Source organism: Rhea americana, unplaced genomic scaffold, assembly GCF_003343005.1.
Source record: "Rhea americana isolate MKP2758 unplaced genomic scaffold, rheAme1 scaffold_18, whole genome shotgun sequence".
NCBI lineage: Eukaryota > Metazoa > Chordata > Aves > Rheiformes > Rheidae > Rhea > Rhea americana.
Window position 1 is genome coordinate 4,764,087 of NW_028185927.1, and position 26,576 is coordinate 4,790,662.

Genomic DNA, 26,576 nt, shown 5'->3' on the forward strand with positions numbered 1-26,576 from the left:
AAAAAAAAAAAAAAAAAAAAAAGGGGAGGGGAAAAAATTTCATTTTAAAAAAAAAAAAAAAAAAAAAAAAAAAGGAGGGGAGGGGGAAAATGCGCATTTGAATAACTCATTTGTGTCATAAAAACATGTCATTCAGCTAACTAATCCTTGGTATATCTCACTGCTCAAACACAACAGAAGTAGTTACCTGGTGTAACAGACCAGTTGAAACAGAATCACCGTTTCATTCAAATTACATACACATGCAAACAAAGTTACAGAGTGTGAACCTAGGATAAGCAGCACAGAAATCACGTCCAAGTCGATCATTGTTTATCAGACATTTGTCAGGCTGCCAGTGATATCTTCTCTCAGATTCACATTTGTGTCATACAGAATAGAGTAGATGGAGAAAGTATTAAAATAACATTTAACTCCACATACTGCAGCCTTCAGGACCAATGCATTGTGTGCCATCAGCCTTCCAAGTTTACCAAACTTTGGAGAGGAACCAGCTGTTTTACCAAATAAACTGAAAATAGAAAACATCCAGAACAGAAAGGAAACGTTTTTACAAAACTGAGGACAGATGAGTAACTACTTCCCCCTCAGTGTTAGGGCTGAAAGGGCAGTGCAACTGCACAGTTATAACCTGACTTGAAGAGTGAATAAAATCCAGCAAATGCAAGGACTACCTAGACAAAAGTCTGTTTGGAAAGTCATGGAATAGGAGAGCTAAGCCAATATTTTGTGCAGCAAAGTGATGGGCCCACGCAGGGCATAACAGAAGATGACTCTACAAAGACCAGTTTATTTTCACATTTCCAATATCTCTCCYTGCCCATCAGCAGCCTGCCACAGATTTTAAACCTGTAAAGCTCCTTCCCATTGAACTAGATTCCACCTCCCCATAAAGTGCAAATAAGACTCATGTTTTTCCCACTAGTTCCAACAATTATCTTCTTGGTTACTAGAGTGATCAAAAGCCAGTTGGCTGAGCCACTACAACTAGGCTTAGATTTTTTTTTCTTTTTTCTTTTTTTCTTTTTTTTTTAATTAAAACCCTGTTTACTTTTTCCAGCAAAAGGCAAACAGAAAACGCGGATTCCTCCTGCCAGATGCAGGCATGACAGGAGGCTGCCTTAAGTACCATCACGGTAAGATGCACATGCTAGACAGACACAACCAGTGTATTCTTGTGCTTAACAAGAACGTGCCACAGTTCACTGGAAATGGAAGTCATCTTTGGGATCTTATTTCGCATAAAGAGTCCAGGAAGAGTTGATTAGTCTTCATTAAGAGCTGCTTCTCTCTTCCTTGCATCTATATTGAAAAGATAGGGGGGGGGGGGAAGTAAGCCAGAGAGCTCTGGAAGCCTAATTTGATAGCATTCCCCCRAAAACTCAGAAACAGACTAAAGTAAAGGTGTGTTGTTCTCCTGTAGAGAGCACTTTGAGACTCACGATTCGAATTCACTACATGAATGGAAATACTGCAGGAGTTCACAGCTTGTTAACACGACAGTCATAACTAAGGGTCTGATCTTCAGATTCCGCAGGGCAAAGATACAGTTCACGCAACATTTAAGTAACCCAATAAACTCTGAGAAACCGCGTTTGTGATACTTTACTCTCCTCCCCCACTTTTGGTCCCTTGCTCACGATCCCCATAAGGGTAAAGCTAACGTTTTTCTCTGCCTACTACATCAGTCCTTTCCAAAAAGCATTTGAATAATTACGACCTTGTCCTTCTCCACCTGTGTAACGTACCTATTTAAAAAAGAAGAATGTTGTCTACACTGGATTTTAAGGAATTGCCTGAGGCAGTCCCTTCAGACCAGATCTTTTAACTTAGCCAAAGAGCAAACCTGTGAGCACGGCCCCAGGTAGCGCTTTAGAGCACATCCGGACACTCAGCCCATTTTTACTATGTCATTTCTACACGACCAGGCGGCTTGGCTGCAATCAGGAAAGCTGGGGTTGGCTATYCCTGGACTTCTGCAGAAATGTCTCTGAGCTGACTTCAGGCTGCCTATGAAACCCAGCTGAAAGCAGGTAGCTCTTGAAAGGCACCATGGTCACAGCCTCTCTGGCAACTGCCTGCCAAAAGATGCATTTCTATATAGATTTTTAAATCTTAGTTTCTTTCTAACTCATGATCTACACATTCCAAAGTCATTATGAATATCTCCGCTCAGAAATTACTTGTAAATAAAAGACAAATCCCTTTTGCATTAGTGTGGGCCACGACTGCCTTTAATTAATGTAAGAGACAGGCCCTATTTGGCCAGAACATTCAAAGAATGTAATTATGAACTTGTTTATGTAAGCCTCATGACTACGTGCTAAGCAAAGTTTGCAGGAGATGAAATAAGTCTCCCAAATAACGAAAGGGGAGCTTGGAGCGGCAGCGGAGCCCTCGGCGGCTGCTAGCACRGCACACGAGGGGCAGAGATTGCCAGCGAGCGGAGCAGCTACCTGACATAACGYGGGGAGCAACCCACACTCTCAGCTGTGATTTGGGTCTGAGTCTGAAACCATCTCTGTCACGTTCCCCATCGGGCTTATCAGAGATTCTGGGGCCAGGGCTGAATTTTCTTTTGTCAAAATTTTTCCACTCTGCATAAAATAACTGACAAGTGATTAGAGGAAGCTTAAATTTCTAAAAAAAAAAGAATGTCTTCACCATCTAACTACAGTTATCCTCGTTCTTCCTGGCTTTGAAAATATCAAAACGCATTCACTTCTATTCAGTGAACTATTTACAGAAGTGTCATACCAATCAAGTTCCTGAACTTTTTTTTGGCTTCAGCTCTTTCTTCAGCATCAAAATACCACACAGTCATGGCATATCTGTAAAAGACAGAGATCATGTGTTATTTTCAACTTTTGCTATTAAAATAGAGCACTGGAGTTTTAATCTCTTGGAGAACGCAAATAGAGAACTAATTGGTTTAGCAGACAAAAATTAGGATGCAAATGGCACATCTCTGTAGGCAAACAGACTTCATTTTAAATGTGTATTTTATCAAGTATGGTAGAAGCACAGGTGAGGATTTCTGCTTGGAGGCACACAAGAGTGCACAGAGGGCCGAAGCAGCTTACAGCCATCGGAGCTTTCTTCTGCTCAGAGATGCCCTCAGGCAGCCTGGGGGCTGCTCTACGTTGCACCAGCTTTCCACAGGCTGCGGGCAGACCGTAGCCCCCCAGACCCCTGTGACGTTACAGGGTAAAGGTGTAACCCAGCATTTTCCAGCTAAATAGGCCTGCCTAGCTTGGAAGTTTCTCCTGTCGCTGGCAAAGGAGCATTTTCTTTTTTGTCACATAAGGAATCTTGCTGTTCAAACCTCATTTGATGAGGTAATTCCCAGTGCCTCAAAAGGTACAGTATAAAATCCATTCACAGTCCAAATACCTAGCTTTTAATACCCAGGTACGTATCAGCAAATACCTGATAAACCACATATAGTGGTTGTCAAGTGACGTGATACTGGTAGGGCACTCCACTTCTTCCCAGCCAAGTGTCAATAGCAAATATGCCATTTACCTAGTTGCATAAGAAGGCTGCACTTCGTGGGGGTTCCTTCGGTCTGACCAAAAAAACAGTAATCTGTCAAAAATTGGCTCAACATCTGCTACGTAGGACTTTCCTTCTGGGAATATCCGAAGGATTCCACCATGCAGCTGAAAGAGAAGGAAAGGTTACTTTCTCCACATCTAAACACCCATGTCTTCATTTGACTAATGACTTGCTTTTCCCTCCTCAGTACCCAACAAACACGGAGTAAACATTTAACGATAACCGAGGAACCTACGTGACAGTGCCAGAGAACTGTACACTGAATCTCTTGGCCACCTTGACCTTTCCAGTTTGTCACGTTTGGACATGAACATCTGGCTAAATCAAATGATCTAAGATGAAGAAAACACTGTTCTTGCCACAAATACTGGGCAACTTCTAAGCTCCCAGTTGCACAWCTCTAAAACTAGTAAATACCCACAAGGGAGGTAAGGATGCTCCAGCTGACCATTTTGAAGTCAGACTCTTCCCAGTACATGCAAGAACCTGTGTCTGATCACACAGAAGCTATCCTTTAACTGTTGGAAAGAAGAGTGAAGTCTGTTCTATTGCTGTATTTTAGTAAGTTTCATTAAATTTAATCTCCCAGTCATTTTTTCCTTTTTTATGGCATAGTCATATTTCTCCACCACATAATTTCTCTCCCTCTATTTGCCATTAGTTTCAGGGCTGAGGGTGGGGAACTGGCGATCCACATGCATTGGAGAAACTTCCAAATATACGTGTGAACTTTGGCTCCTCTCCGCTGCTGTGAGCAGGCTCTTTGGAGACTTCTGTGCTGCACCACTGAGTGCAGCTTAGAGGCTTTCAACCCCGCACTGATCCAACTTGGCATCTCCACACCACACGCAAATGTCAAAGAAAGTATTAGCTTGAGTTTAAAGCAACACAGTTACTTTGACATGCCAATGTGGTTATGCTGGGTCTCCTCTAGCAYGTGTTTGCATAGAATTAGCATCATACTTGTGTAATACTCTCCATTGGTGTCCTGGTTTTGACTTAGYCTTCTCAGAGCCTACTTGGGTAACTCCTCACTCACTCAGAGTAAAAGTTCACTGAACAAAGTAAATCGTATATTTTCATTTTCTCTCTCATTTTTATGTCCCCTCCTTCATTTTATTAGAAAAAAAAAAAACATTTCAACGACAATATTTTCAGTAAAAGAATATTGTTTTTTTTCCAACACAGCATTTTTCTGTAGCCTCTAAATCTGAGCTCACTTTTTGGGTAGGGGTTCAAACTTTAGTTTGTCTATCAAACATCAACCTAAGACAGCCTAATACAGGTTAGAGAGACAGTAACCTTGGGCAATTTGTTGCTGATAATCTCGTGACTATTTTGGGAAGCATTATGACAACAGAAGCATAAAGAGACATCCTGCAATTTTACAAACCATTATTTTCTTTCTAATTTAAAGATATGGTAAGTTCAAGGCTGATTTTATTGCCCAATAGTAATACAGAGAGAAACGAGAGCACTGTTTTGCCAGCAGACCCACTGGTGGAGTCAGAGATGGAGAGGCCAAGCAAGCCACCTGCKTGTTCCTCTCACGAGGCATGCAGAGAGTCCTTCCTCTCAGGAAAGGAGGTCAGGGATCTGAGGGAAGCGTAGGGGAAGGTCACTAGACCCTGTGGAAGCCATCCTGGGGCTTCTGCWAAACCTCTTCCCAACCCCAACCTGCAATCTGTCAGGAAGCAGCTCTAGAGAACGCTCTTTTCATGCTGTTACGCTGCTTATGAGGCGTCCTTCAGTACTCCTGGGGCTGATTCAAAAGGTCTTGCAAAGCGCACCTCTTACAACAAAAAACCAGCACATTCCCAAGAATGAAAGGATCTTCCCAAAGAGTGAAAGGATCAGCCCCCCAATTCTAATGAATCTCTAATGAAAAATCACCCCCACTGAAAATGCTGATGAAAAGCAAAGTGTGAACAGATCTTTCCTAGCCTCCTCACACATCATAAGGAAGAAAAAAAAAGAAAAAGAAAAAGAAAAAACTGCCAAAAGATCTTCCACAGGTCAGCCTGAAGGACCAGTATCGAGAATGATAAAGTCCCAAATCCGGGCTGCCATATTATTCTGCTCCCAGAATCCACTTACTCCTTATCAGGTAACGTTTTTCTTTCCAGTGTTTCATTACTCTTTTCTCTAAGCAAAACATAAGTGCCAGCAGCCCAGTGCTTAGAAGCTTTATTCTATAACAAAACAGTATGTGTGTGGGATGGGAGAGAGAAAGATAAAGAAACCGTTCAGATTCTTACTTCCAAAGGGTTGCTATAAACAGCAAGAAAACAAACGTAAGTGATGAAGAACGGACCAGCTGTTCAAAAGTTCAAAGTTCACAGAAGCCACTGACAGCTCAAATTCTGCTTCTGAAGTCATTTTTCCTTTATGCTCTGCCTCAGTCCCATGGCTCACCCACCTTGGAGTCCCAGTTCTTATTCAGGTAATAAATACAGGTGATGCAGCGCCCATCGCCGTTCGGATTGTCCACATGACGAACGTACCCCGTTCCATTTCCAGGATAGCAAGCGACCATAGCCTGAATGAAAGGTAAAGATAAAGATTCTGGAAAATGAATTCACCAACACGCCCACCTTCAGTTTTTCTTTTCTAAGCATTCTCCAACCACCAGTCTGGCACAASCTCTTTCAGATCATCAATTCGAAAGCTGCAGCAGACACCACCAGAAGGAAGTGTCACACAAGCTTCTTTCTCTAGGTGAGTCAGCCAGTGTGAAATTCCAAACAGAAAATAGAAACCATTCATATTTCACAATATATACAATAGAACGGGGAAAAAATTGAATGAAACTAAAATACTCATATGTATGGTGCAAGTTTATTGCTCTCTACAAGTTACATGACTTCCATCTCATTATTTGAGGTAGTTTCAACTAAAGTTTGCAAGCATTTCTAAAGCTAAGCAGTCACTGCAAAACTGTTTTGTCAAGTCATAATGAAAGCAGTCTTTACCACCATCATCCTCCATATCTTCTAGTCCCCAGACCCTGTGGTCCAAAAAAAWTGAGATTCCCCAGGAGATGTGGGTAAAAGTACATAGAGCAAAGTCTGCAGAAATCTGTAACTCTTTTCTGCTGTGTTTGCACAGGGCAGTGCATGTTTGCTTTCAAGGACTGGGCCGCAAAACTAACCAAACAGCTTTCAGAAGTGTACTTCTGTATTCGATCATCTCAAGACACGCTGATACAATCACTCACARTGCGTTTAAATTTCACCTTGAATGAGATAAGCCTAATACAGATTACTCCAAGCCACAAGACCGAACTGAAGACAACAGGTATCAGAAGGGTTTTTACAGTAAAAACATGTTAAATTTGAGTTTACACCATCCAAACCCTGAGCAAGATGCRGGGAGGAGCAGAAGAGACTGTTGGTGGAGTGTCACATCTTTGTCCCATGGTCACTCCTTCACTGCTGGTACTGCTTGGCAGTGAGGTCAGTCACATTCCACAGAATTTAGTCCACTGAAACTCTGGTAACAGAAACTTTGGCCCATCACTCCAGCATTTCCTTTCATTGCTTACCAGGATGACCATCGTGGGACAATTCAGGTTGAGCAGAGGGCTCAGCAGGGGGGAATAAACTCTCCTGTCGACCTGCTGCCTGTGCTCCTGTGAATACGGCCCAGGAGGCTGTTGCGCTAGGGCACGCTACAGGCTCATGTCCACTGCGACCCCCAAGGCCTCTTCAGCAGAGCTGCCCCCCGTTTGGCAGCTCCCAGCYTGCACTTTTGCAAGGGGCTCTTCYCTCCCCAGGTGCAAAACTTTGCACTTGTCCTTGCTGAATTTTGTTAGGTACCTTGCTGGCCCATTCCTCCTTCCCATCCAGGTCCTTCTGGATGGCAGCCCTGCCCTCAAATATATCAACAGACCTCCCCAGCTTGGTGATATCTGCACACTTGGCAAGAGTGCACTCTGCAACCTGCTTCAGGTCATTGACAGAGATGTTAAACAAGTCAGGTCCCATGACAGACCCCAGCAGTACCCTATTTGTTACCAGCCTCCTTCCTAGTAGAGCATGACCCATTAATCACTGCTCCCAACCATCCAACCAGTTTTTTACTCATCTAGTTTTTCATCTATCCAGATCATAAACATCCTACCTCAGATACAAGAATACTGTATATGCCTATCCCATAAAATGAGGGGGTGATTGTGTAGCGCTTGGATGACCTTCCCCTAATAATCTGTCAAGCTCAGTTAATAACAACATTGAAGATGTGACACTATAGGCTTTACCAATACAGTAATTTAAATTTATTACTAAGGGACCCTAGAGGTCTTGTTTTCTGCTTCCTAGCACATGCTAAACCCATGCCATTTTATGCTGCTAGACACACAATCAGCTAGAGTATAGCCCATGCCACTTTAATCACAACTTCCTTTTGCTGTGGTTGACAAACACTGCAACAAAATTTATTATCAGGCAGCATAATAGATCCCTTGGACCCTCTGCTACCATGGACAAAAGTCTATACTCACAGAAGTGGGCCAGTTAGGACAAGCATACACATACAGCTGCAAAAATACTGCTCTGTATTTTAAGTCACATACAAATTGGCTGTCGTCGTTGTCAGTCTTCTCACATTGGCACAACGATACCTGCAGGCTGCTGTAAGTCAGCAGAATCCACTCGCGGCCCAGATACCTCAGGCCGTGGCTGCTTTGGGGTTGATGCCTTGCAGCAGCAGGAGATTACGCTGCACAGCAGCAAGTACCTGTAATTCTCAGTAATAAGCCCTCTTTGACCATGTTTKGCTCTTGGCTAGATGCCTTGCTTTAGGTCCCATCTGCTCTACCATCATTCTGCTGTTATAACTGGCTGGTAGCCTCAAAATCAACAATATTTCTTTGCCAACCTGAGAACAGCAGCAAGATCCAGGCTAAAGCCAGCACTGCAAACAAGTTTGTTAGGGGCACAGGCCTGGCAGAAACCAGGTCTGAAGGAGCCCTATCCCAGCAGGACAACCCTCCTTGTGCATCTCCTAGAGCTCATCACTGTCTCCAAGCCCCCCGCTCCCCGTCCCATCTGCCAGCTCAGCAGCTCCTGCAGCTGCTCCCTTCACCCATCCCAGTCAAAACAGGCTRGATCAGGCTGAACAATTAATGACCATAGTAACTCTTGGCTAAACTTGATCCCTTTATGCTGGGGAACACGACCCAGGCAGCTGAGAGGCGGCATCGATTTGGGTTTCTGGCCAAGAAGCATCGAGGAAAGGTGGTCGCCCAGGAGTGCTGGGGGAGCAGGTGCTGATCTCCGCAGCGAGACGATGTGCGCCCACACTGGTGGCACAGCATCTGCCTCGGCAGAGCTCTACCAATCCCACCACGGGGCAGGCGCACGCTGGGAGCAAACCTCCATCATAGGCTGATGCACGCTGACTTAAAATACAGGGCAGCAACATAAAAATCGGAGGGCAGATACTACTGTAGGAGCACTGAACTCCCCAAGTAACAATCCAGTATGACTGCAGCATTAATAATAATAATAATAAAAAAAAAAGCTGCTGAAGAATAATAGACTTCAGGCCAGATCCTGAAAGGGGTTTAGGTGCTTTACTTCCCACTGAAATCTGGGCACAAGGCCAGAGTTTCCCCTGGCCTCCCCCATATAATATGTTCTGCTAACAGAACATATGTTTTGACTCTGAGACATTGATACATTATTTATTCATTTACACTGTGCACCTTTTGCAACTGCAACATGCATGGTCCCTGGGGACGAGCAAGTAGAGCAATTCCCACAGAATTCCATAAGTGCTGGCTGTATTCTAGTTTAAGGTTAAAAAAAAAAGTTTTATAGTAGCAACAGCAAAGGGAGAAAAGCAGAAGTGAAATATCCTTTTTCCTGGCATGCAGAATATTTGAATGAAACCTTAAACAATGAAGGGAAATCATTCTGGTCCTCCTAGAGCCTGTTGAAATGATATCAAGCTTTATCAGAGCACTGGCTGGAGCAGCTCCAGAGCAGATCAAGCTGGCCTCAGCAGGGATTCCAGCTGTTAGCGCTACTTTCGGAGTCATTCAAAGCAAACAAGAAACAGGAGATGAGATGCGTGACCTAGACTTAATTTAGGTAATTGGTGAACATAGATATTTGCCAGTTTAGTGCACAGGCAAGCTACAAAAGCTGGAGGCTGKATCACACTAATCAAACCATTTACCCCTCTGACAGATGAGCAGAGCATCAAAAAACCCATTCCCTCTACATTTTCAGCTGTCGTGTCCAGAAAAGCATGCACCACTTTAGGGAACATCTCTTCTCACCAACCAGCTGCAATCCTAAACTAACCAGACCAGACCAGGAAAGTGCCTAACTCTTATTTTAATTTTAAGCAATATAGTCCATTGCAGTGGACGCTAGTTGGCTTAACTTTCTACTCCAAGGGCTCAGAGTAAGTTTCAGCAATAAACCCCCACCACAGTATTTTCATTAAAATGAAGGGGRAAAAAAGGAGGGGGGAAAGGAGGAGGGGCGAAAAAATTTATCTTTACTAGCCCATTCTTTCTAGATGTGGAAAATAGAGCAGCTGAACAGTTAAAATCTGTGATACGCAGACACATGTATGTGCAATGACACACAACCCATAATTTGTCAATTAGACGACCAGATGATTGGTCTTCAGGCTTTAATTTAAGCCTATGAAACTTGGAAAATAAAAAGTAATCATCAGCCCTGCAGTTTCTGCACTTTCATTATCGGAGATGTTAGGTTTCCCAAGAGGGTGCAAATCAACCACCAGTTAAACAAGCAGTAATTAGGAGCATTAGTAAGGAGCCAGAGATCATCAGTAAGCTCCATGTTGCGTAGAAACTYGCAAAAATAAGTTATGCATCATTCAATTTTAAGGATTACACTCAACTCAGCAGGAAAAATTTGCAAGTCAGAGTGCAAGACACCAGCAAAGTTTGGAAAGTGATAAAYAAAAAATAATAATAATAGGAAAAGTTTCCATAAAGAGCTTTTTCCCTGCCTTTCAAGGTTTCCAGTAAGTAGAAAACCAAATTTCTGTTAGCTGATAGCCAGGATCAAGCTGTGAGGCATCGTTCYGCTATATTTCATAAAATAAGCCGAGTTAGAGTGAACTAAGCAGCAGAGACTACCTCAGCGAGAAGATGCTCAGGTGGAAACAGGGACTTCCGAACGGGCAGCCGTGGCGACGGCGGAGCTGAAGGACATGCTTGCCTTGCCCGCCGGCCCTAAGCCAGGCCTCCGGGTACCGCTCGTCCAGGCTGGGTACCTGGATACAGTCGCCTCGCACGGATCCCACGTCTTCCCTGCCGAGCCAGCGCGCGCTTTGCAGCCGGAGGGTCCTGACCCGCGCAATTCGGTCCTGCCAACGCCAACCACCCTCGCAGACTGAGCTAAAAAACCCACAAGACGCCTTTTCCATCTTGTGTTCCTGCGTACCGCTGAGCGGCTGCTGCTTTCGATCCTTAAGAGGGGATTAAATCTCTGCATACAACTTGTACCTCAAACGGTTAAGTTCAGAAACCACTTGTAAATTCTGCTAGATGAAAGGTGTTATATAGACACAAAGCAATATAGATCCACAGCACCACTACAGCAGTTGTCTGGAAAGCCAAGATATTAATAAGAATTAATGGTGCTACAGCCACYGCAGCCTTCAGATGCATTTTTATGTGGTTGCACACTTCCAAGCCTCCCAAATTTCTGCCCAATATGTGGTTTTCARTCCTGAACTAACACTCAAGCAAACAAAAAACAAAAATAAATCACATAACTAGATCTGGGGAAATGAGGGCTACCAGGATTCACCTCACCGGYGTAAGCCTGTGTGCACGTTGTACTCAGCCAGGTTCTGGTTTGCAGACTCACATATTCTGCAGAGGCAGGAAGAGAAAACGAAAGGCGCTCAGCACGCGCCGCAGCAGGAGAACACGAGCAGCCTGCCAGCTCGCGATCAAAGACGAGGGGGGTCTCAGCTGAGACTCGTCCGACACGCAGGCACAACGGGGTGTTTCTCAACTACTGYCTTGATGCACCCAATTGCGCCCAAGCGTTTGCTACTGTGTAACTCATAATGGTTAGGTATAAAATATTCATGACTATTATTTAATATCGGTTTGTTTGAATTTATGAAAGTTAAACACTCAGCTGCTATACTGAAGCAAACAAGGAAAATTAGTCGAATTTAATAGTCTGTAGAGACGGGAGGGAACAAAGGAAGAAAATTATGCTAAAACACTAGAATCGGAGACATTAGCTTTGTGCCTGCTGGAAGAGGAMTGGCCAGTTCCACCGGGGAAGGATTAACCCTGCTCCCTTCGGTCACCCAGATCATAGAACGGGCTCCAGCGGCAGTGCTGCTTGGAAGGTAGTACCTCGCTCCCTTACCCTTTACTTTATTTTCAGTCTTTAATCAAATAGCTGCTGGGTCTACAAAGCTAAAGTTAGYATTCTCTGTTTAATCAGACTCCTTAAACTCATCGATAAGCACAATTTGTTGAAGACTTCCTGAGCAAGCCAGTAGCTGGTGGAAGCTGTACTGGCAGGTGGCCCATCTACAGAAATACGGAGTGCTGTATCTTGGCCAGATTGACATGATCACAGCTACCTTTACCTCTGCTCCATGCTTTTGTGTATGAGCCTCCTTGAAAATTTGAGACAAAACGAGAAGACATTTCCATGGCCAGGGACCCAGCAACATAAAAAAAATGCACCTATTCTCAGAATTTCTCATTTCTTCATCACAATGCTGTTCTCTGYCCCACTTTTTTTCCATACTGTCTTCCTGTTGGGCAAGAAGAACCTACAACTTTACAAGAACCCTGTTTCCAGAGATTGCATTTTAAGGCAGRTGATCCGATACTTGCTTCTCCCTTAGGTGTATGGGATCTTGATTACCAGATTCAGATCACCCAAGAGCAGAGGGAAAAATATATATATTTTTTTTGTATAAAATCACCTCTCTCACTTTTTGTTTCATTTTGGTCTTTCATATGCACCACCGTAGCTTTACTGCTGTTTCCAGGTGCACAGAAATATTTCAGAGAATATTTTGAGGAACAGCCTAACTAACTGCAGAAGGTAGTGCTCTCATCTGCAGAGGAAAAGATAAAAAATAAAAGAGATAGTGAGTTTCTYTGCTTACCAACCAAAAGGCTATTGTTAACTGATACTATTATAATTTCCATAAGATAAAAGACTGTTCCTGCTTAAATATCTTCACTAATCACTGGAACTAAGGGTAGAGACAAAGAATTATCAGCAGAGCTCTGGTCATAGATTATCATCATGCCACACAGCTGTTGATGACTGGCATGTTATCTAGTAGTAACTCAAGGAGCCCCTAATAAGCTTTCAAATCTTGTGGAGTCTGTCGAGGAAGCTAGATCATAGATTGATGTTGCCTTAAAAATGAGCTCCCTATTAAATGAATCTGTGATGGGGCTTAGGAAGCTTTTCTAATGATTGACAATAAAATTTAGTTCTTCATGGCCTGAAGAGTCCTATTAATGTGAAGGACAGCTTTGTCTTGTGAAGATTTTTTTTATTTCTTTTCCTAGCAGATCATCCACTTAGAGATAAATCTGGATGTCCTTCAAGTTCAAGCCGTCTGCCAGGACGATGACTTTGCGAAGTAGGAAGGCGTAGGACAGCCATGCCTCGCGCTGGCAGTTCTTGTCTTTGACTGTCAAGAAAGCAGGGAGCATTTGTGAACCAAAATTACTGGACCTTGGAGACAGCAGCGAGTTTTGCTGAACTGGCCCAGTTGCTGCGTACTTCCCAGGATCCGGAAGAGGGGCAGCTATTTGGGAAGCTGCAAGAGAGGCCAGGAGAGGGAGAAGTTCTCCAGACTTCCAAGGAGAGAAATCTCATTTTCAGTTCCCTAAACGAAAGGGACACAGACTGTTCATCCTCCTCTGTATATTGTCTAGACTGTATTTTTAAAAGCCAAGTAAAATAACATCTCCTTGCTTTCAGACCRCCACTCAAATTCCGTATTCACCCTCCTGGCATGGCCAGGAGAAAGCAGAACATGAAAGGGAAAAAACACAAAACAAAAAAAAATAAAATTTCCATAGGATTACAACTGTACTTGCAGCGAACAACTTTGTCTCTTCTAGTCATTAAAAGTATTGATCTCCCTCCTTGTATACTTAGTTGGGCTACATATTTTTGCATGTATGCCAACTAACACTTTACCCCAGTTCTTCACTGCTCCTGTCTTGCATTCTGCAATGGTAAAACTCAGGTAAGATCTTTATTTTACACTATGCTCTGACCTAAAAGCTACAGATCAGGCTGAAACGTTACTCGTTACTTGTTCTTTGTACGTGCACAGAGACAATACAGTTTTCAGAGGAGATTCACTTGCTGTGACAAGCAGACTTACCATCGCTTTAGGACCTGAAATTTAAAAGGCTATTGCCAGTGAATTAGTTTCAGTCAAGGATATTCAGATTAAGTCTCCAATTAGCCGCTGTAAACATGCGCAGTGCATCCCTGTATCAATAAAAGCTGTTTCAGTTTAGAAGGACCGCCCGCCCCTTCGCCGCTGAGCCCTGGCTCCCGGCCAGCTCGATGATGGCTTAATGACAGTGCTACGTGCAGAGCGTGAGGCTATCGGCAATCAAACACAAACTTTACTCCAGAGTGCACTTTACAGAGAAGCTGCGGAGGGAAGAGGAAAAAACCCACGCTTACAGTACGCGCAATCAAGGCACTTCTCTTTTCTGGTTCTTACTGGTCTCTGTTGCCCTCCTCCTCCTGCACGTGCACACACTTCTTGCATGTGTTGCATCATTAGAAACAAACAAAAAAAACCCCACTTATTTTAAATTAAATTTTAGGATTTTTTTTGCTTGTACTTGAAGCTCTCTTTCATCACCCAAAACTCCTCCTGGCCCCCACCAAACCAACCTGGGACAAACTGCACTAATGAGAAAGCATGGTAAACACTGAACATGGAAAAAGCAAGTGTCCCCTGTGATGAGTCCTGGGGGACAAGGGGACAAGCTCCACCTCTGCAGAAAAACACCTTCGTAAGTGCAAGCTCATTACGGAAAACTGTAAGGACTCTCCCTGCRGGGATAAAGGCATGGTGACCAGAAATACATCTTCTGTAGACTACTCTTATCTATTAGGCAGAAGGATAATTTCATAGTGCCTTAAATATTCAATACTTTTATTCCTTGTCAGCACTTAAGACCTTTTCAGTTCTGCCATTAATCACCCAGAGGAGTATTGACAGGCAGCCCGATACGTAATACCATTTTCCCGCAACCTTTAAAGAAATTCTACATATTTTGAGGCTCTTGTGGGTGCATTAATACAGGTCAGGAGAGACGGCCAGAACACAGGCAAGCCTACGTGGGAGCTTTGCTCCTATCAGCACCGCCTGCCCCAGCCAACATTCCTTTTTCTTTATTATTCATTTATTTTTAACCTGTGGACCCACGGAGAGTGAGTAATGCTGGCCGCCGGGAGGGTCTTCTCCATCCTCCCGGCACAGCGAAGCCCCGCTCCGTCGCCGGAGCGCAGCCGGCCAGCGCGGGAGCAGGGTTCGGACCAGCCCCAAACCCTCCCTCGGGGAACCCCAGTCCCCGGATTCCCACGGCTGCCCGGGCGGCCGAAGCTACCGAGACGTTACTGCACCACGAACAGCGAGACGAGCGGTGCTCAAGTGTTTGCTACCATGGCAGTGACACCAAATTAAGGCTAATTGATGAGACCTCCTATGTTAACTTTGGAATTAAGCCTTCTCACTCACCCCCTGTCCGCCTTTCCTCCCCACCACGTTTTTCCAAAGACGTTGCCAACTCTCACTACATCTACTCCTGCAGAGAAACGTTTGGGTAAATGAGTATTTATGGGCAAAGCCCATTAAAATCACCAGGGATCCATTAGAATCAGAAATAATTTAACATAATTTATGCTCTGCTCAGGTAACACGGGCAGTCCCGAGCGCCAAGGCTTTGCCGGCACATTCAGTTGCGCCGCCCTGGCGACACTTGTACAGTTAGGGCAGCACAACCCATCCTGCGCGGGTGCAAATAAAGGGGACGGACGTGTGCGAAGTGACACAGCAGCTTTCCACACGCGGACGGAAACAAGCTATTCCAAGTCAAGGCGGTTTTGTAAGGACATATCTGTATGTGCTCTAAGGTTAGGCAATAAAAGCATATTAGTGAAAAGAGATAAAAGGCTAATTAKCATTGCAGTGCCTCCCCTGTCCCCATCCACACAGCTGGTATTTGCACCCGTAAAACTTTGTGTAGGCAGAAAGTAGGCAACCCTGAAAAAGCATGCATAAATACAAGCATGCATAAATACACGCATGCAATAAATTCATCTACAGCCTTTACCTTAGGTTTGCACAGCTCAAAGCTATTCACTCGACTCATACGCAAGCAAGCCTCGACGCGGTTTCGTGCCTRCCTCAAGTGCAGCTGGGAGGCAACACCAGGCTCCGGATTTGAACTCCAGCTGCTGAACCCCCATGTCCATTTTTCTTTTTTCCAGAGAGCAGGACTCTCGCATGGATTTGTGCTGCCACCACCCGACAGGAGAGGCCAGCCCGAAGCCCGGCAGCCCAGGCTAACGCGGGCGGCGGTGCAGAYCCCTCGCTGGGTTTTTGCGGGACGCCCAGCGGTTGCTGGCCAGGGAGGTGGTCTCGCTGCTGTGGGCTCAGGATGCTTCCCGAAGAGGCAGAAAGCCTGGAGAGGACCATCTGGCTCCACTCCGTCTTTTTTCCTCTTCCTCTCCAAAATACTCCTTCCTCTCCAGCAGCCAGCATGCAGTGCAGATAGGTGGGACAAGTGAGAGAACAGGGCATACATATGTATAAAATACATATTTTGATATGTGTATACACACACACACACACACACCTGGAGGTGTGCAGGTGGAGTAGGCACCACGCTTGCCTGCAGCCACGGTCACATTTAGCACAGCTGGTGCCTGTCTTAACTGCAGCCTGGATATCACACTAACTCGTAATTACCAGCAACAGCTTCTTCGGACAGTAAGCAGTGAAATGGGCTTTTAACGAAGCACCAGCAAACAACAGAAGTAAACTAAAAAAAACAAAAAAATTATCTTTCAGCTGCAGACATCTTAGATGAGTGGAGGAAAGGGGGGCAAGAAGGCAGATCCATGACATTTGCATGCTCCACAAGTGGTTACCACCGAGTGTTATAGCRGCACTGTCCCTTGAAGTCACCAGCGAGAAGTCAAGCTGTGCATTTAGAAGCATTAATGGCAAAATGYGCTATCCTTCAGTGTCAGATATATCATAATTCAGCATTTGATGAGGACTGGTGTTTGTTAGCCCTGTCATTGCTTCTCCTGTGAGGAGGAAGTCTGTAAAATACTTAACCAAGCAGTGACCTCTCCTTTTGGCCTGCTTCAGAGACCATATTCATGCTTTTCAAAAGAYGACAAAGAGTACAAGTTAATGCAAGGAAACAGAAATATTGGTGAATACTGTAAAGAACAGAGTTATCAAAATATCCTGGGGGACCTTGTTCTGTTTACACACCCAGCCATACACCGTGGTTTACATGCCTTAGCAGCAGGACACGTTACAGCGTTTGCAGCGAAGTTCCTCCCTTTCCTGCCTTCAAACCACTTCTCAAACCACTTGCACCAGATTCCCCCGGGGAAATCAGAAGGGAAAGGTGCACTTKCACTTTATACAGTCTTCAGCAGCAAACGTAACTCCCTGTTAACAACCTGGCAATAGGCAAGCTAAGAGCTAATTGAGACATTTTTTGCATCTCCTCTCCCAAACTCCCCRATGCATTCTGCAGGTGGGTCTCCCAGCACCATCCTGCAAGGTGCTGTGTGCAGTCCACGGGGCCTCGGGAGGCTCCAGGCTGGGGCTCCGCTGCCTCCCGGGGCCCCGTGCCGCAGGCTGTTCCCGTTCAATGCGGCATTCCCTTCCCAAGCTGACTAGCATCCAATTGCCTGTATGCATTACTGGAATAACTACGACTGTTAACGGTGCAAGGCAGGTTTGCTGCAAGATAATCAATCGCAGAGGTCAGATTAAAAAAAATCATAATCATTATCTATAACATGAAGACTGCCGATACTTAAAGTCTCTTGTCAAGAAGCTAGGTTCTTTGCTCCCTCCAAAGACAAAAAAGTAAGGATGGTCCATATTTCAAATCTGGAGCAAGAATGTTGATAAAGCCTTAGGGCAGCACAGAGAAGAAAAAAAGGGGAAAAAAAGTCAATGCATCTTTTCCTTATGTATTCTAATCATATTCTAACATATTCTAAATCAAGCACATAAGGATGTGCTTAAGTCCCATTGATTTCAAAGAGTGTTTAAGAAAGTACTTAAGTGTGTTGCTGAACTGGGGCCAAAACTTTAGAGACATTTGCATTGATCTGTATTAAAAAAAAAGATGCAGTGCAAGTAGTAAGATCTAAATAAAAATGACAGTTGTGAGTATGACTTAGTCGATAAAAAATGCAAGATTATTTCTTGTTTGGATTTTCAGGTCTAAAAAAGAAAACACAGAAAGTCAATTGTGACCAAAGGTTCATATAAACTAGACATACAAGCTTCAAAACAATAGCTTTTTCTTTTATTAAAAGAAAAAAAAAAGCACAGTTTTGCTTTAAAGTAGGATTCCTTGGTGTTTGCCAAAAGACCTAGCTATCCTGTCACTTCCAGCTGACGAAGCTTTGGACAAACTGGACCGTTCCAGGCTGTGTAGAGGTTGTGGAGCCTCCTTCTCTGGAGATCTTCAAGGCCTGCCTGGACGCAACCCTGTCTAACGTGCTCTAGATGACACTGCTGAGCAGGAAGGTTGGACTAGATGATCTCCAGAGGTCCCTTCCAGCCTTGCTGATTCTATGAGCACGCCACACCACACTCCTGCAAAGTTCACGCTACTCATTTTAAACTGGATGGCTGGTGGCAYGGACATTTATTAAGCCTTCACAGAACCACTAAGTTCAGTAAAATCTCTTGTGTGTTTTTATTTGTCAAAAATCAGAGCTCTAAGTGGCTCATTTAATCAACTGCTTTCTACTAGGTGTTTTGCGTAGCAGTATCAAGTTCCTTTCTCTGCTAATCTTATCACAACACAACAACACGGGAAGAATGACGGTAGAGAAAAGCTCCCTTCTGTCACTGAGGGATGGAGGAGAAACGGAGCTCACAGCCTGCTCCACCTCGCTCGCAGGAAGGGTCGGGAGCCGCTGCCGACAGCGACGCGCCTGCGGGTGGTTCACGTAGGAGGGCATGGGCTACGTGTGCTTCCTTCATCCTTTTCCTTCCTCCTTCTCACTGCCTGAACAGCCAGAGAGCTTCCTCCTGCTTTTCTGACCAACCCCTTTTCCCCTTTCTAGAAGCCCTARAAGGTGCACAGAAGCCAAGAGTCTTCTGTGGCCAGCAGCCATCTGACAACGTTGGTTCAGTCTTAAGCTTTGTGGAAATCCTGATAAATCTGATCCAGGGTTTCAAACTCCCTGGAGTTGGTATGCGCACATCTTCCTTCCCCTACAGGTAGCACTTCCCCGCAGACTTCCCTGCCCACTCTTCCAACTCTCGCAAGACACCTACTGCAAGGTGAACCAGCACTGCGGCYGCTGGTGCCAAAGGACAACTTGCAACTGGCCTATTACACAAGGGGAAAAGGCAATCAAAACTGAAACAGAAGCAGAGGGGAATTTTAAAAAGTGAATACCTCAAAAAAAAAAAAAGTACTTTGACTTTGTAAGAGCCATCTTGAAACACTTGATAATCAAGTATTGATCTCTAAGCGTCTAGCCTACTCTGCAAACATCAAGATTTCATCTGATTGCAGGCGCATTCATGTTTGGGCTGCTGTGATTTTATCTTTCTCCTGTATCCCCCTCCCTGCCACAAATGGAAAGGAATTGCTGAAAGAGTCTGGGCACTGTTGAACTCCACCACGACCACCATCACAAGGAAGGTGAGAAGAAAGAAAAAGAAAAAAAAAATCTTCAAAAACAAAAAGGGGTACTGGAAGGAAAAAAAAGGAAAGAAAAGAGGAGGGAGAAGGGGATTCCAAGTATTAAATCAAGCAAGTTGCRTAAGAGGCAACATGAAGGATAACTTATTATAACTACTTACTATATAACATATTACTTGAAGCCACCRTTCAGCTAAGTTTGGAAGTCAAAGAAAGAAGAGTTCACTGCACAAGCAAATAAAGGTACCAGGGTTAACAGACACCTGCAATTCTTAATGCCAAACAGGTTCTCTTTTCCGGTGCACACGCTCTCCTGCCTCAATTAGGGTAACAAGTATCCATGCATCTCCATTTAAACGCATACGGTTACTAGCAGTCAGCTCTAATGAACTGAATTATGCATTATTAATCACTCTAGAAAGCAGCTGCRTACAAATATTAACAGCAAGGACCAGGTCCCCTCTCCCCAAAGGGTTAGCGCGGGCGGGGACACTCTGCAATGCTGTCCGCACCCTGCAAGTCCAAAGGATAAACAGGCCCTGGACCTGGAGGCATTAATGCCACCTGCATTGCAGGGCTCCACCCCACGTAGCCGGGAAAGGTTTACGCTGACATTTAATGAGCTTGATAAGCTCTTATACAAAAACAAACACGTATATACTTAGGGCCTGCAATATTAGGGCTATTGGCAGGCACACGAGCATAGCTGCCGCGGCAGGTCTGCGGCCAGCCGGGCTCAAGCGGTGGGGCTGGGAAGGGCTCGTACCTGCACACTTGTGGCAAGAGACAAAAACGTACCAAGAAAAAACGTGCTACGGATATGTGACAGGTTTTTGGAACGGGTCTCTGCTTTGCCATCGTTATATCACTCAGAGTCTAATAAGGCAATAAATCTAAGCACTGCTCAACTGCAAAACTACAGACAAGAAAGAAAAAAAAAATCAAATAACTTGCCCTGATCCCATAAATACCAACACACGTGCACAAACCCAGGACAAGACCACTCTGTTCTTTACACTGTCCCAGAGCGCACACGTATTTCCCTTTTCTTGCTGGATTAGCCAGTCTTCCTCTGCGAGCCTGCGACTGTACAGCACATGGTCAGACTCTTAAAACACTGTAAGAAAGGTCGCTGGGTGGTCACAGATTTCCCCTGCACAAGAGGAGGAAGAGGGGAGGACCAGCAGCAGCTCTGGCAAGGGGTCCGCTCTAACACACAATGAAGACAACACAATTTTTCCACTGCCAAGAGCGGAAAAAGTCTTCCAGTGCWTTTAGTTCAGGCTCTTGAGAGTGATGATACATAGCCCCGTTCCAAATTTTTAAGTTTCTTCTAAGCAACTTTAACACCTAAACACCAGCTTAAGGACCACCYAGTAGAGGTTATCCAYGTTTCTAAACTCACCTGTGGGCAARCATATGTAAAATATCTGTAAAATATTGACCTGTTTCTCCAATACCCCRTCCCTGCTAAGTGGGGAAGTAACCTGAAAGATTCACCAAGTACCCATTTCAAAACTTCAAAAGGTTATTGATCATCATCTGAGGACAAACAAAACCAAGATTTAACATTCCCAGGTTTATACTCATCTAACACTCTGATTGTCAAGTAAAAATCATACATTCCTGTGTATAATTAACCAGGCTAACTAATCTTGCTCGACAAACACAGATATAAACATCAGTTTTGACACAGAGCCAAAGCAACCGCTCTAGGATCTCTGCCAATGCCGAATTCCTCGGTCTGATATCATAAAACGACTTGTCTGTTGTATTTACAGTTCCAGTGGCTCTGGACTCTGCCAGCAGCCGGCCAGAAGAACAGACTTGAACTTACTCGTTATGCTAGAACATGTGCATTTGATTAGAAAAAAAAAAGAAAGAAAAATTACACATATTTCTTCTGAATGGCGGTATTCATCAGACCTCCCATTGTAAACTAATTGCAAGGCATGCTGCTACGCAAGTGTCATAAAACTCCTTTGCAACCTCTAATAAACCGCCACATTCCTATCGGCGGTATTCCACCCTAGCTCTGTGGCCAGTTTCCTGTTATCCGGTTCCTTACATCTGCACCTCAAACTGGAAGATGCAGGGTCTCGCTCTGCATTTGAATTGCAAAGCRCAGAATTGCCGAGTGTTTCTTTTTCTTTATAAAACACAAGTACAAAAATATTTCACCTTAACCRTGCGCTTAACTGAGGGACTTGGTAAAAGCGACTCAACCTGAGCCTGAGCAATTTCACGCTTTTGTTAAATCCTCAGGAACAGAAACCTTGGTAATAACCTGCTAGACAGGGGCTACATTTCAAAAACTACCCAGGAAGGTCCCATCCTGCAGCTGGTCCAGGCACTCGCTCCGCATTTCAGACAAGGCACCTGGCAGCTACCAAGTGCCACCACACCAGTTACACTTCTCCTCCAGCAGCTAGAGATGGCCTGCAAGTGGAGGATGGAGAAAATATCCCAGAAAAGAGCCCTCACGCAGACCAAGGCATGTTTTCCAAAGAGCTCATCTCACACTGTCCATTAACTTCAGGCCATCAACTTCATCCCTGACAGGAGCAGTTGGCTTCTGATCTAAAAAYACTCAGCGTGGGCTAGACACAGTGGTCACATCTTCAGATTGCAACTTCCTGCCATGTTTTCTAACCAGTGGCCACCAGCGCTCGAGGCCTGATGGGAGATCCCCAGAGGCAGCGCCTACACCCACTTCAAGCCACGACAGCATCCAAGAGAGGACCAGGAGCCGACACCAGGAGCTGGCAGCAGGCCGCGGCTCTCAGGACCGTGCAGCAAAGTCCGTGTCTGCCCAGTCATGCTAGGTCACGGCCAAAGGCAGCACCTCAAACGCCAACTCAGCTGGGGGCACAGCCTCTGGAGACCCAACACCACAGGCGATGGGCGCTGCCGTCCACGTGGCTCCAGCACCCTGCCTGACCGCAGCGAAAGCTACCCTTGCTTCAGCAAGGGCAAAACCGCATCCTCCTGGCAGCACCCGAGCTGCCTGCACATCCCGCAGGGAACACCGCTTCCACGTGTCGGCACGTCGGCCAGCCCTCCGGGTTCCTGCCGGCCGCCCTGAGCCCTGCCGGCCCGCTGGAGGGACTTCCCAGGCCGAGGGCAGCCCGGCTCCCCTGCTGCCGCATCTTTCTGAGATTGCCAAAGGGACTGATATCCCAAACTCCTCAGCCCTTGGCATGTATGCAGCTTCAATTTTTTTTTTTTTTTTTTTTTTTTTTAGCAATGGAAAGAGAACTTCCTCAAACTTCTCATCTGGAACATTTTCCTACTTTTTTTTTTAATATTACCTCTTTGATTTACTTATAATAGAGGGGGTTTCTACAGGGCAAACATCTCTGCTCCTGCAAAACTTTGTGCAACTTCCCCCTGGGAAGTTTTACAGCCTGCAGCAGGCCTCTGYGAGCTACATTCATTTGCAAACTGGCTCAGAGCCTTTTACTAGCAGAGCCCTCTCCTCCTCCACCACTACCCCCAAAAGCTGCCCCCAACTCTAACTAGCTCCAGGAAGGGACTCCAGCACCCGAGAAGGCAGAAGCTGCAGTATGTCACCTTCACACTGGTGGTCCCTGGAGCAACTGCTGACTCGGGGGCATTCTAGGTCACCAGGCTCAGCTGTGGTGTCACTTCCCTGCCTCCACCACCAACCTGCTTTTCCGTGCAAAGTATCAGAGCCGCAGCACTGGGGACACAAGTCCTTAAAAAAAGCGACCTCTGTCTTAGGGACAGAGCATCCCTCTGCACAAGGATGTGAATCTTCTCACGCCAAYGAAAAAAACTGAACCTAGGTCAACTATACTCTTGGTGAGATCATTCACCATTAAACTACTATAAAAGGAGAATCATTATATTTTATTACTAGAAAAMAGAAACTCTCATTTAAAAGAGAGCAGAAGCCAACACTGTGTTGGGTCTGTTAGCACAAGTCTTTCAGAAGAACGTTATCTGGTTACTTTTCTCTGTTAACCACATCAGCTTTCTTAAATATGACTTACTGCAAAGACAGATTTGGATCTCTGGRCTGCAAAGATGAAATGCTATGTTTTTCTTTATAAGTCCTCAAATACCAACCAACAGCTCTCAACTGTATCCATGACCCTTAGAAAAGGCAACTTCTATCTATTCTCTTTGGTGCAATCTTGACTTTCTTGAAATATTGTTGAAAGCCTTTTGGAAATGGCAAAATCCTACCTGACTTAGTTCTCATAATATGCAGCCACAAGGAAAGTTGCCTTTATTTTACACAAGTTTTTCATGCCTKACGTTTGTGTACCTAACATGAAGCACATTACACTAAGCAGCCAGTAAACTCCCAGAAGTTCATTTACTAGGCAGTTCTCCCCACTCTTCCAATACTTWGGCTGAAAATTAAGGTCCTAACATTGTTTTAAAAGCATAAACTTCTGAACAATGATAAGACTGATGTGACATAGATTCATTTCCATGACAAGAGGCRTTACCATGTAGCAGAAGACTTGCATTTTTAAACAAATTGCTCCAGACTCTCAGCCCCATCTGTCTAATATCTGTATCTTCAAAYCATAAATCATAATAGTGCATGTCAAGCCCCAAAGTTCTGGCCTAGCTGTGTAGCAAAACCAGACCCCCAAAAACATTGAGCTGTGGTGAAGTTTTCTAGGTATCCAAAACATCAGAAGCATTTTTGTCTGTGTAAAATCTACTTGATAAAATAAATGTATGCTGAATTTAAAGTTAGGATTTTTGTGTATGAGCCCATAAGACTTCAAAAAGGTAAGAAAAATGGGCTGGGTTGCTGGTGGACAGGAAATGTCCATAGATGACRTGGGAACCTGCATGTACTGTAGGAGTCATTTGGTTAGTCAGAATAATCTTCCTGTTAGAAGCGTCCCACATCCCAGCTACAGCTGAGAACTGCTACTTCATATATTACAAAGCTAATATATATAACTTCATAGAGCCTCACATATTATAATGATGAGTACCATGGATAAAGGGATTGGTTACTATTAGTTTCTGATGAAATCCCTCTGTATTTTACAAACTACATTGAGTGCCTTTCAGTCCTGAACTGACTAGTGTTTCCATGTGCTGTTTGGAGTCTAACACCTTCCATGCTAAAGCACAATGGCCAAAAGGCTCTCCCTACAGTGAAGTAGTCTTGTATCTCTTTTTAAGATGTGTCCTGTTYTGTTTGTCATTACTATTTGTACAAAAATAATTACAAGAATTTGGTTTTAAAACCATCTCTACAACCCCAGGTCACTCTCCAGAAGAGCCTTCACCCTAGCCAATGCCAAGCGCTCTCACACGTCCAGGTGCCTCTTTCTCCAAACACCTTGGTAAAAATGCAGGACAAGCTCCTTTCACACTGGTCTAACTTTAATGAAAGCCCTTATTTCTTCCTTCGAGTGGCCCGCAACGTATTTTGAGCATTAACAAGGCAAACAGCCACCCAGAGAAAGAACTAGGCTGTCCCTAAAGATATGCCATGCCAGACACACAGTTGTACTTCCTAACAGCAAACACAGTCCCAACAGGAATAAGTGAACTCCAGTCTACCCTCATTTAAGCTGAATCTTCCCAAGCTTTAACTGCATCAATCAACAGTTAACTGAAGCTAAGCACAAGATCACTGTTCCAACATTGTAGTATTTTATTACTCCCACTGTTGTGTTCATGTGTGTGTGTGTTTATGCAGGTTTCAAGGTCTTCCCAAGCACCTAGTAAGTGCCATCATATTTATTGGTTTTCTTAATTTTCTATGGAGGGGAAAAAAACCTCAGCACCACTCACATATCTCCTTAGTTAAAACTAAAGTTAAAACCAAAAGAAATACCAAACACTTCATTTTTGTCATTATTACAAGTTTTCATCTTTTCCATTTCTGGCATGTGCCAAAAAGAAGTGGATGTGTTCCTGAAGTGTGCTACGTACTATAGAATTCAAGTCACGGATAAAGAAGTAGGGGTATTTTCAGCATTCAGGACAACAAAAAGTTAGTTCCAAGTAGGTCTACTTTGCCACGGCAAAAGGGACTGGGAAAGAGAAGCCAAGTTAGCCCAAACTGAAGTGATGGCCCTGCAAATGCAAACAATTGGGAATTCTTTGGGAAAGGAACCTGAAAGAGTTATGTGCCCTCTCCATTTCTAAGGAAAGAAAAGCCTTTTTTAAAAAAATAACAAAACCTTTTCTCGCAAAGAAAGTTTGCGGTGCTGGCACAGAGCATCCCTCATTTTGCATCACACAGSCAGGACGATACGGACAACTCCTCTAGCTGCAGGACGGTGAGGCGCAGCGCGGGCAGCAGCGAGCAGCCAGCGCCGCGTCCGCGCCCGCGCACACCGAGGGGAAGGAAGGGCAGGGCGCTCCGCAGCCTGCCTGAGCCCACCGCCAAAGCTGGGCTGCCTTTTTTTCTTTTTTTTCTTGTTTTTTATTTTTTTTTTTTTTTGGCGGGGATCCTACGGGCTCTCGGCGCTGGCGGTCGCCGCCCGGCAGGAGCCCCCGGGGACGGGGACGGGGCGGCCGCTCACCTTGGAGCGCTCCTTCACGTAGTACTTGCCCAGGCGGCTCCCGCAGTACATCACCAGGCGGTCTATGAGCGTCAGCAGGAAGCTGATGGCCTCGCAGCCCTCCTCCGTGCCCCCGATCCACTTGATCTGGTCGCCGCGGAGGTGCCGCTTGGCGACGCCGCGGCTGGGGCCGGCCAGCTGCCCGTCGGCCAGCTCGCCGTCGCGGTGCATCCGCTGCACCCGCTCCAGCACGCGGTCGCCCACCACCTCCCCGAGGAAGTTGTCCAGGTAGCAGAAGCCGATGTCGTGCAAGCAGGGCACCACGTACTCCAGCGCTATGCGCTCCAGGTCCAGCCGCATGATGTGCCCCAGGGGCATGGCGCCGCGGGAGCCGCGCTCCGCCGGGCAGCGCGGGCCACCGGAGCCCGCTCCGCCGCCTGGCCGACGTGCGCGACCTGCCCCGCCGCTCGGGAGCCGGCACGCTGGGAGGGACCGCCGGGGGCGGCAGATGGCCCCGCGCCGTTTAATACGCCTGCTACGTGCGGGATGTGTGCTCGCCCGCCGCG

At 45.3% G+C, this 26,576-nt stretch overlaps 1 protein-coding gene across 1 annotated transcript; it reads right to left on the reverse strand.

Moving 5' to 3' along the window:
• On the reverse strand, window positions 1–26,570 carry EGLN3 (egl-9 family hypoxia inducible factor 3). Its single transcript, XM_085301682.1, has 5 exons — window positions 26,032–26,570; window positions 5,978–6,097; window positions 3,526–3,662; window positions 2,758–2,831; window positions 1–1,302 (listed from the first exon to the last, which is right to left on the reverse strand). The coding sequence occupies exons 1-5, from the start codon at window positions 26,386–26,388 to the stop codon at window positions 1,265–1,267; spliced, it is 726 nt and encodes a 241-aa protein (XP_085157808.1). The 5' UTR covers window positions 26,389–26,570; the 3' UTR covers window positions 1–1,264.
• Window positions 26,571–26,576: the final 6 nt, after the last annotated feature.

Coding starts and splice junctions, on each gene's coding strand:
- EGLN3 (XM_085301682.1), bottom strand. CDS start 26,388: ATGCCCCTGGGGCACATCATGCGGCTGGACCTGGAGCGCATAGCGCTG. Junction 3,663..5,977: donor ATAAGAACTGGGACTCCAAG/GTGGGTGAGCCA, acceptor CTTCTCTTTCAG/CTGCATGGTGGAATCCTTCG. Junction 2,832..3,525: donor CAGCCTTCTTATGCAACTAG/GTAAATGGCATA, acceptor TGTCTTTTACAG/ATATGCCATGACTGTGTGGT.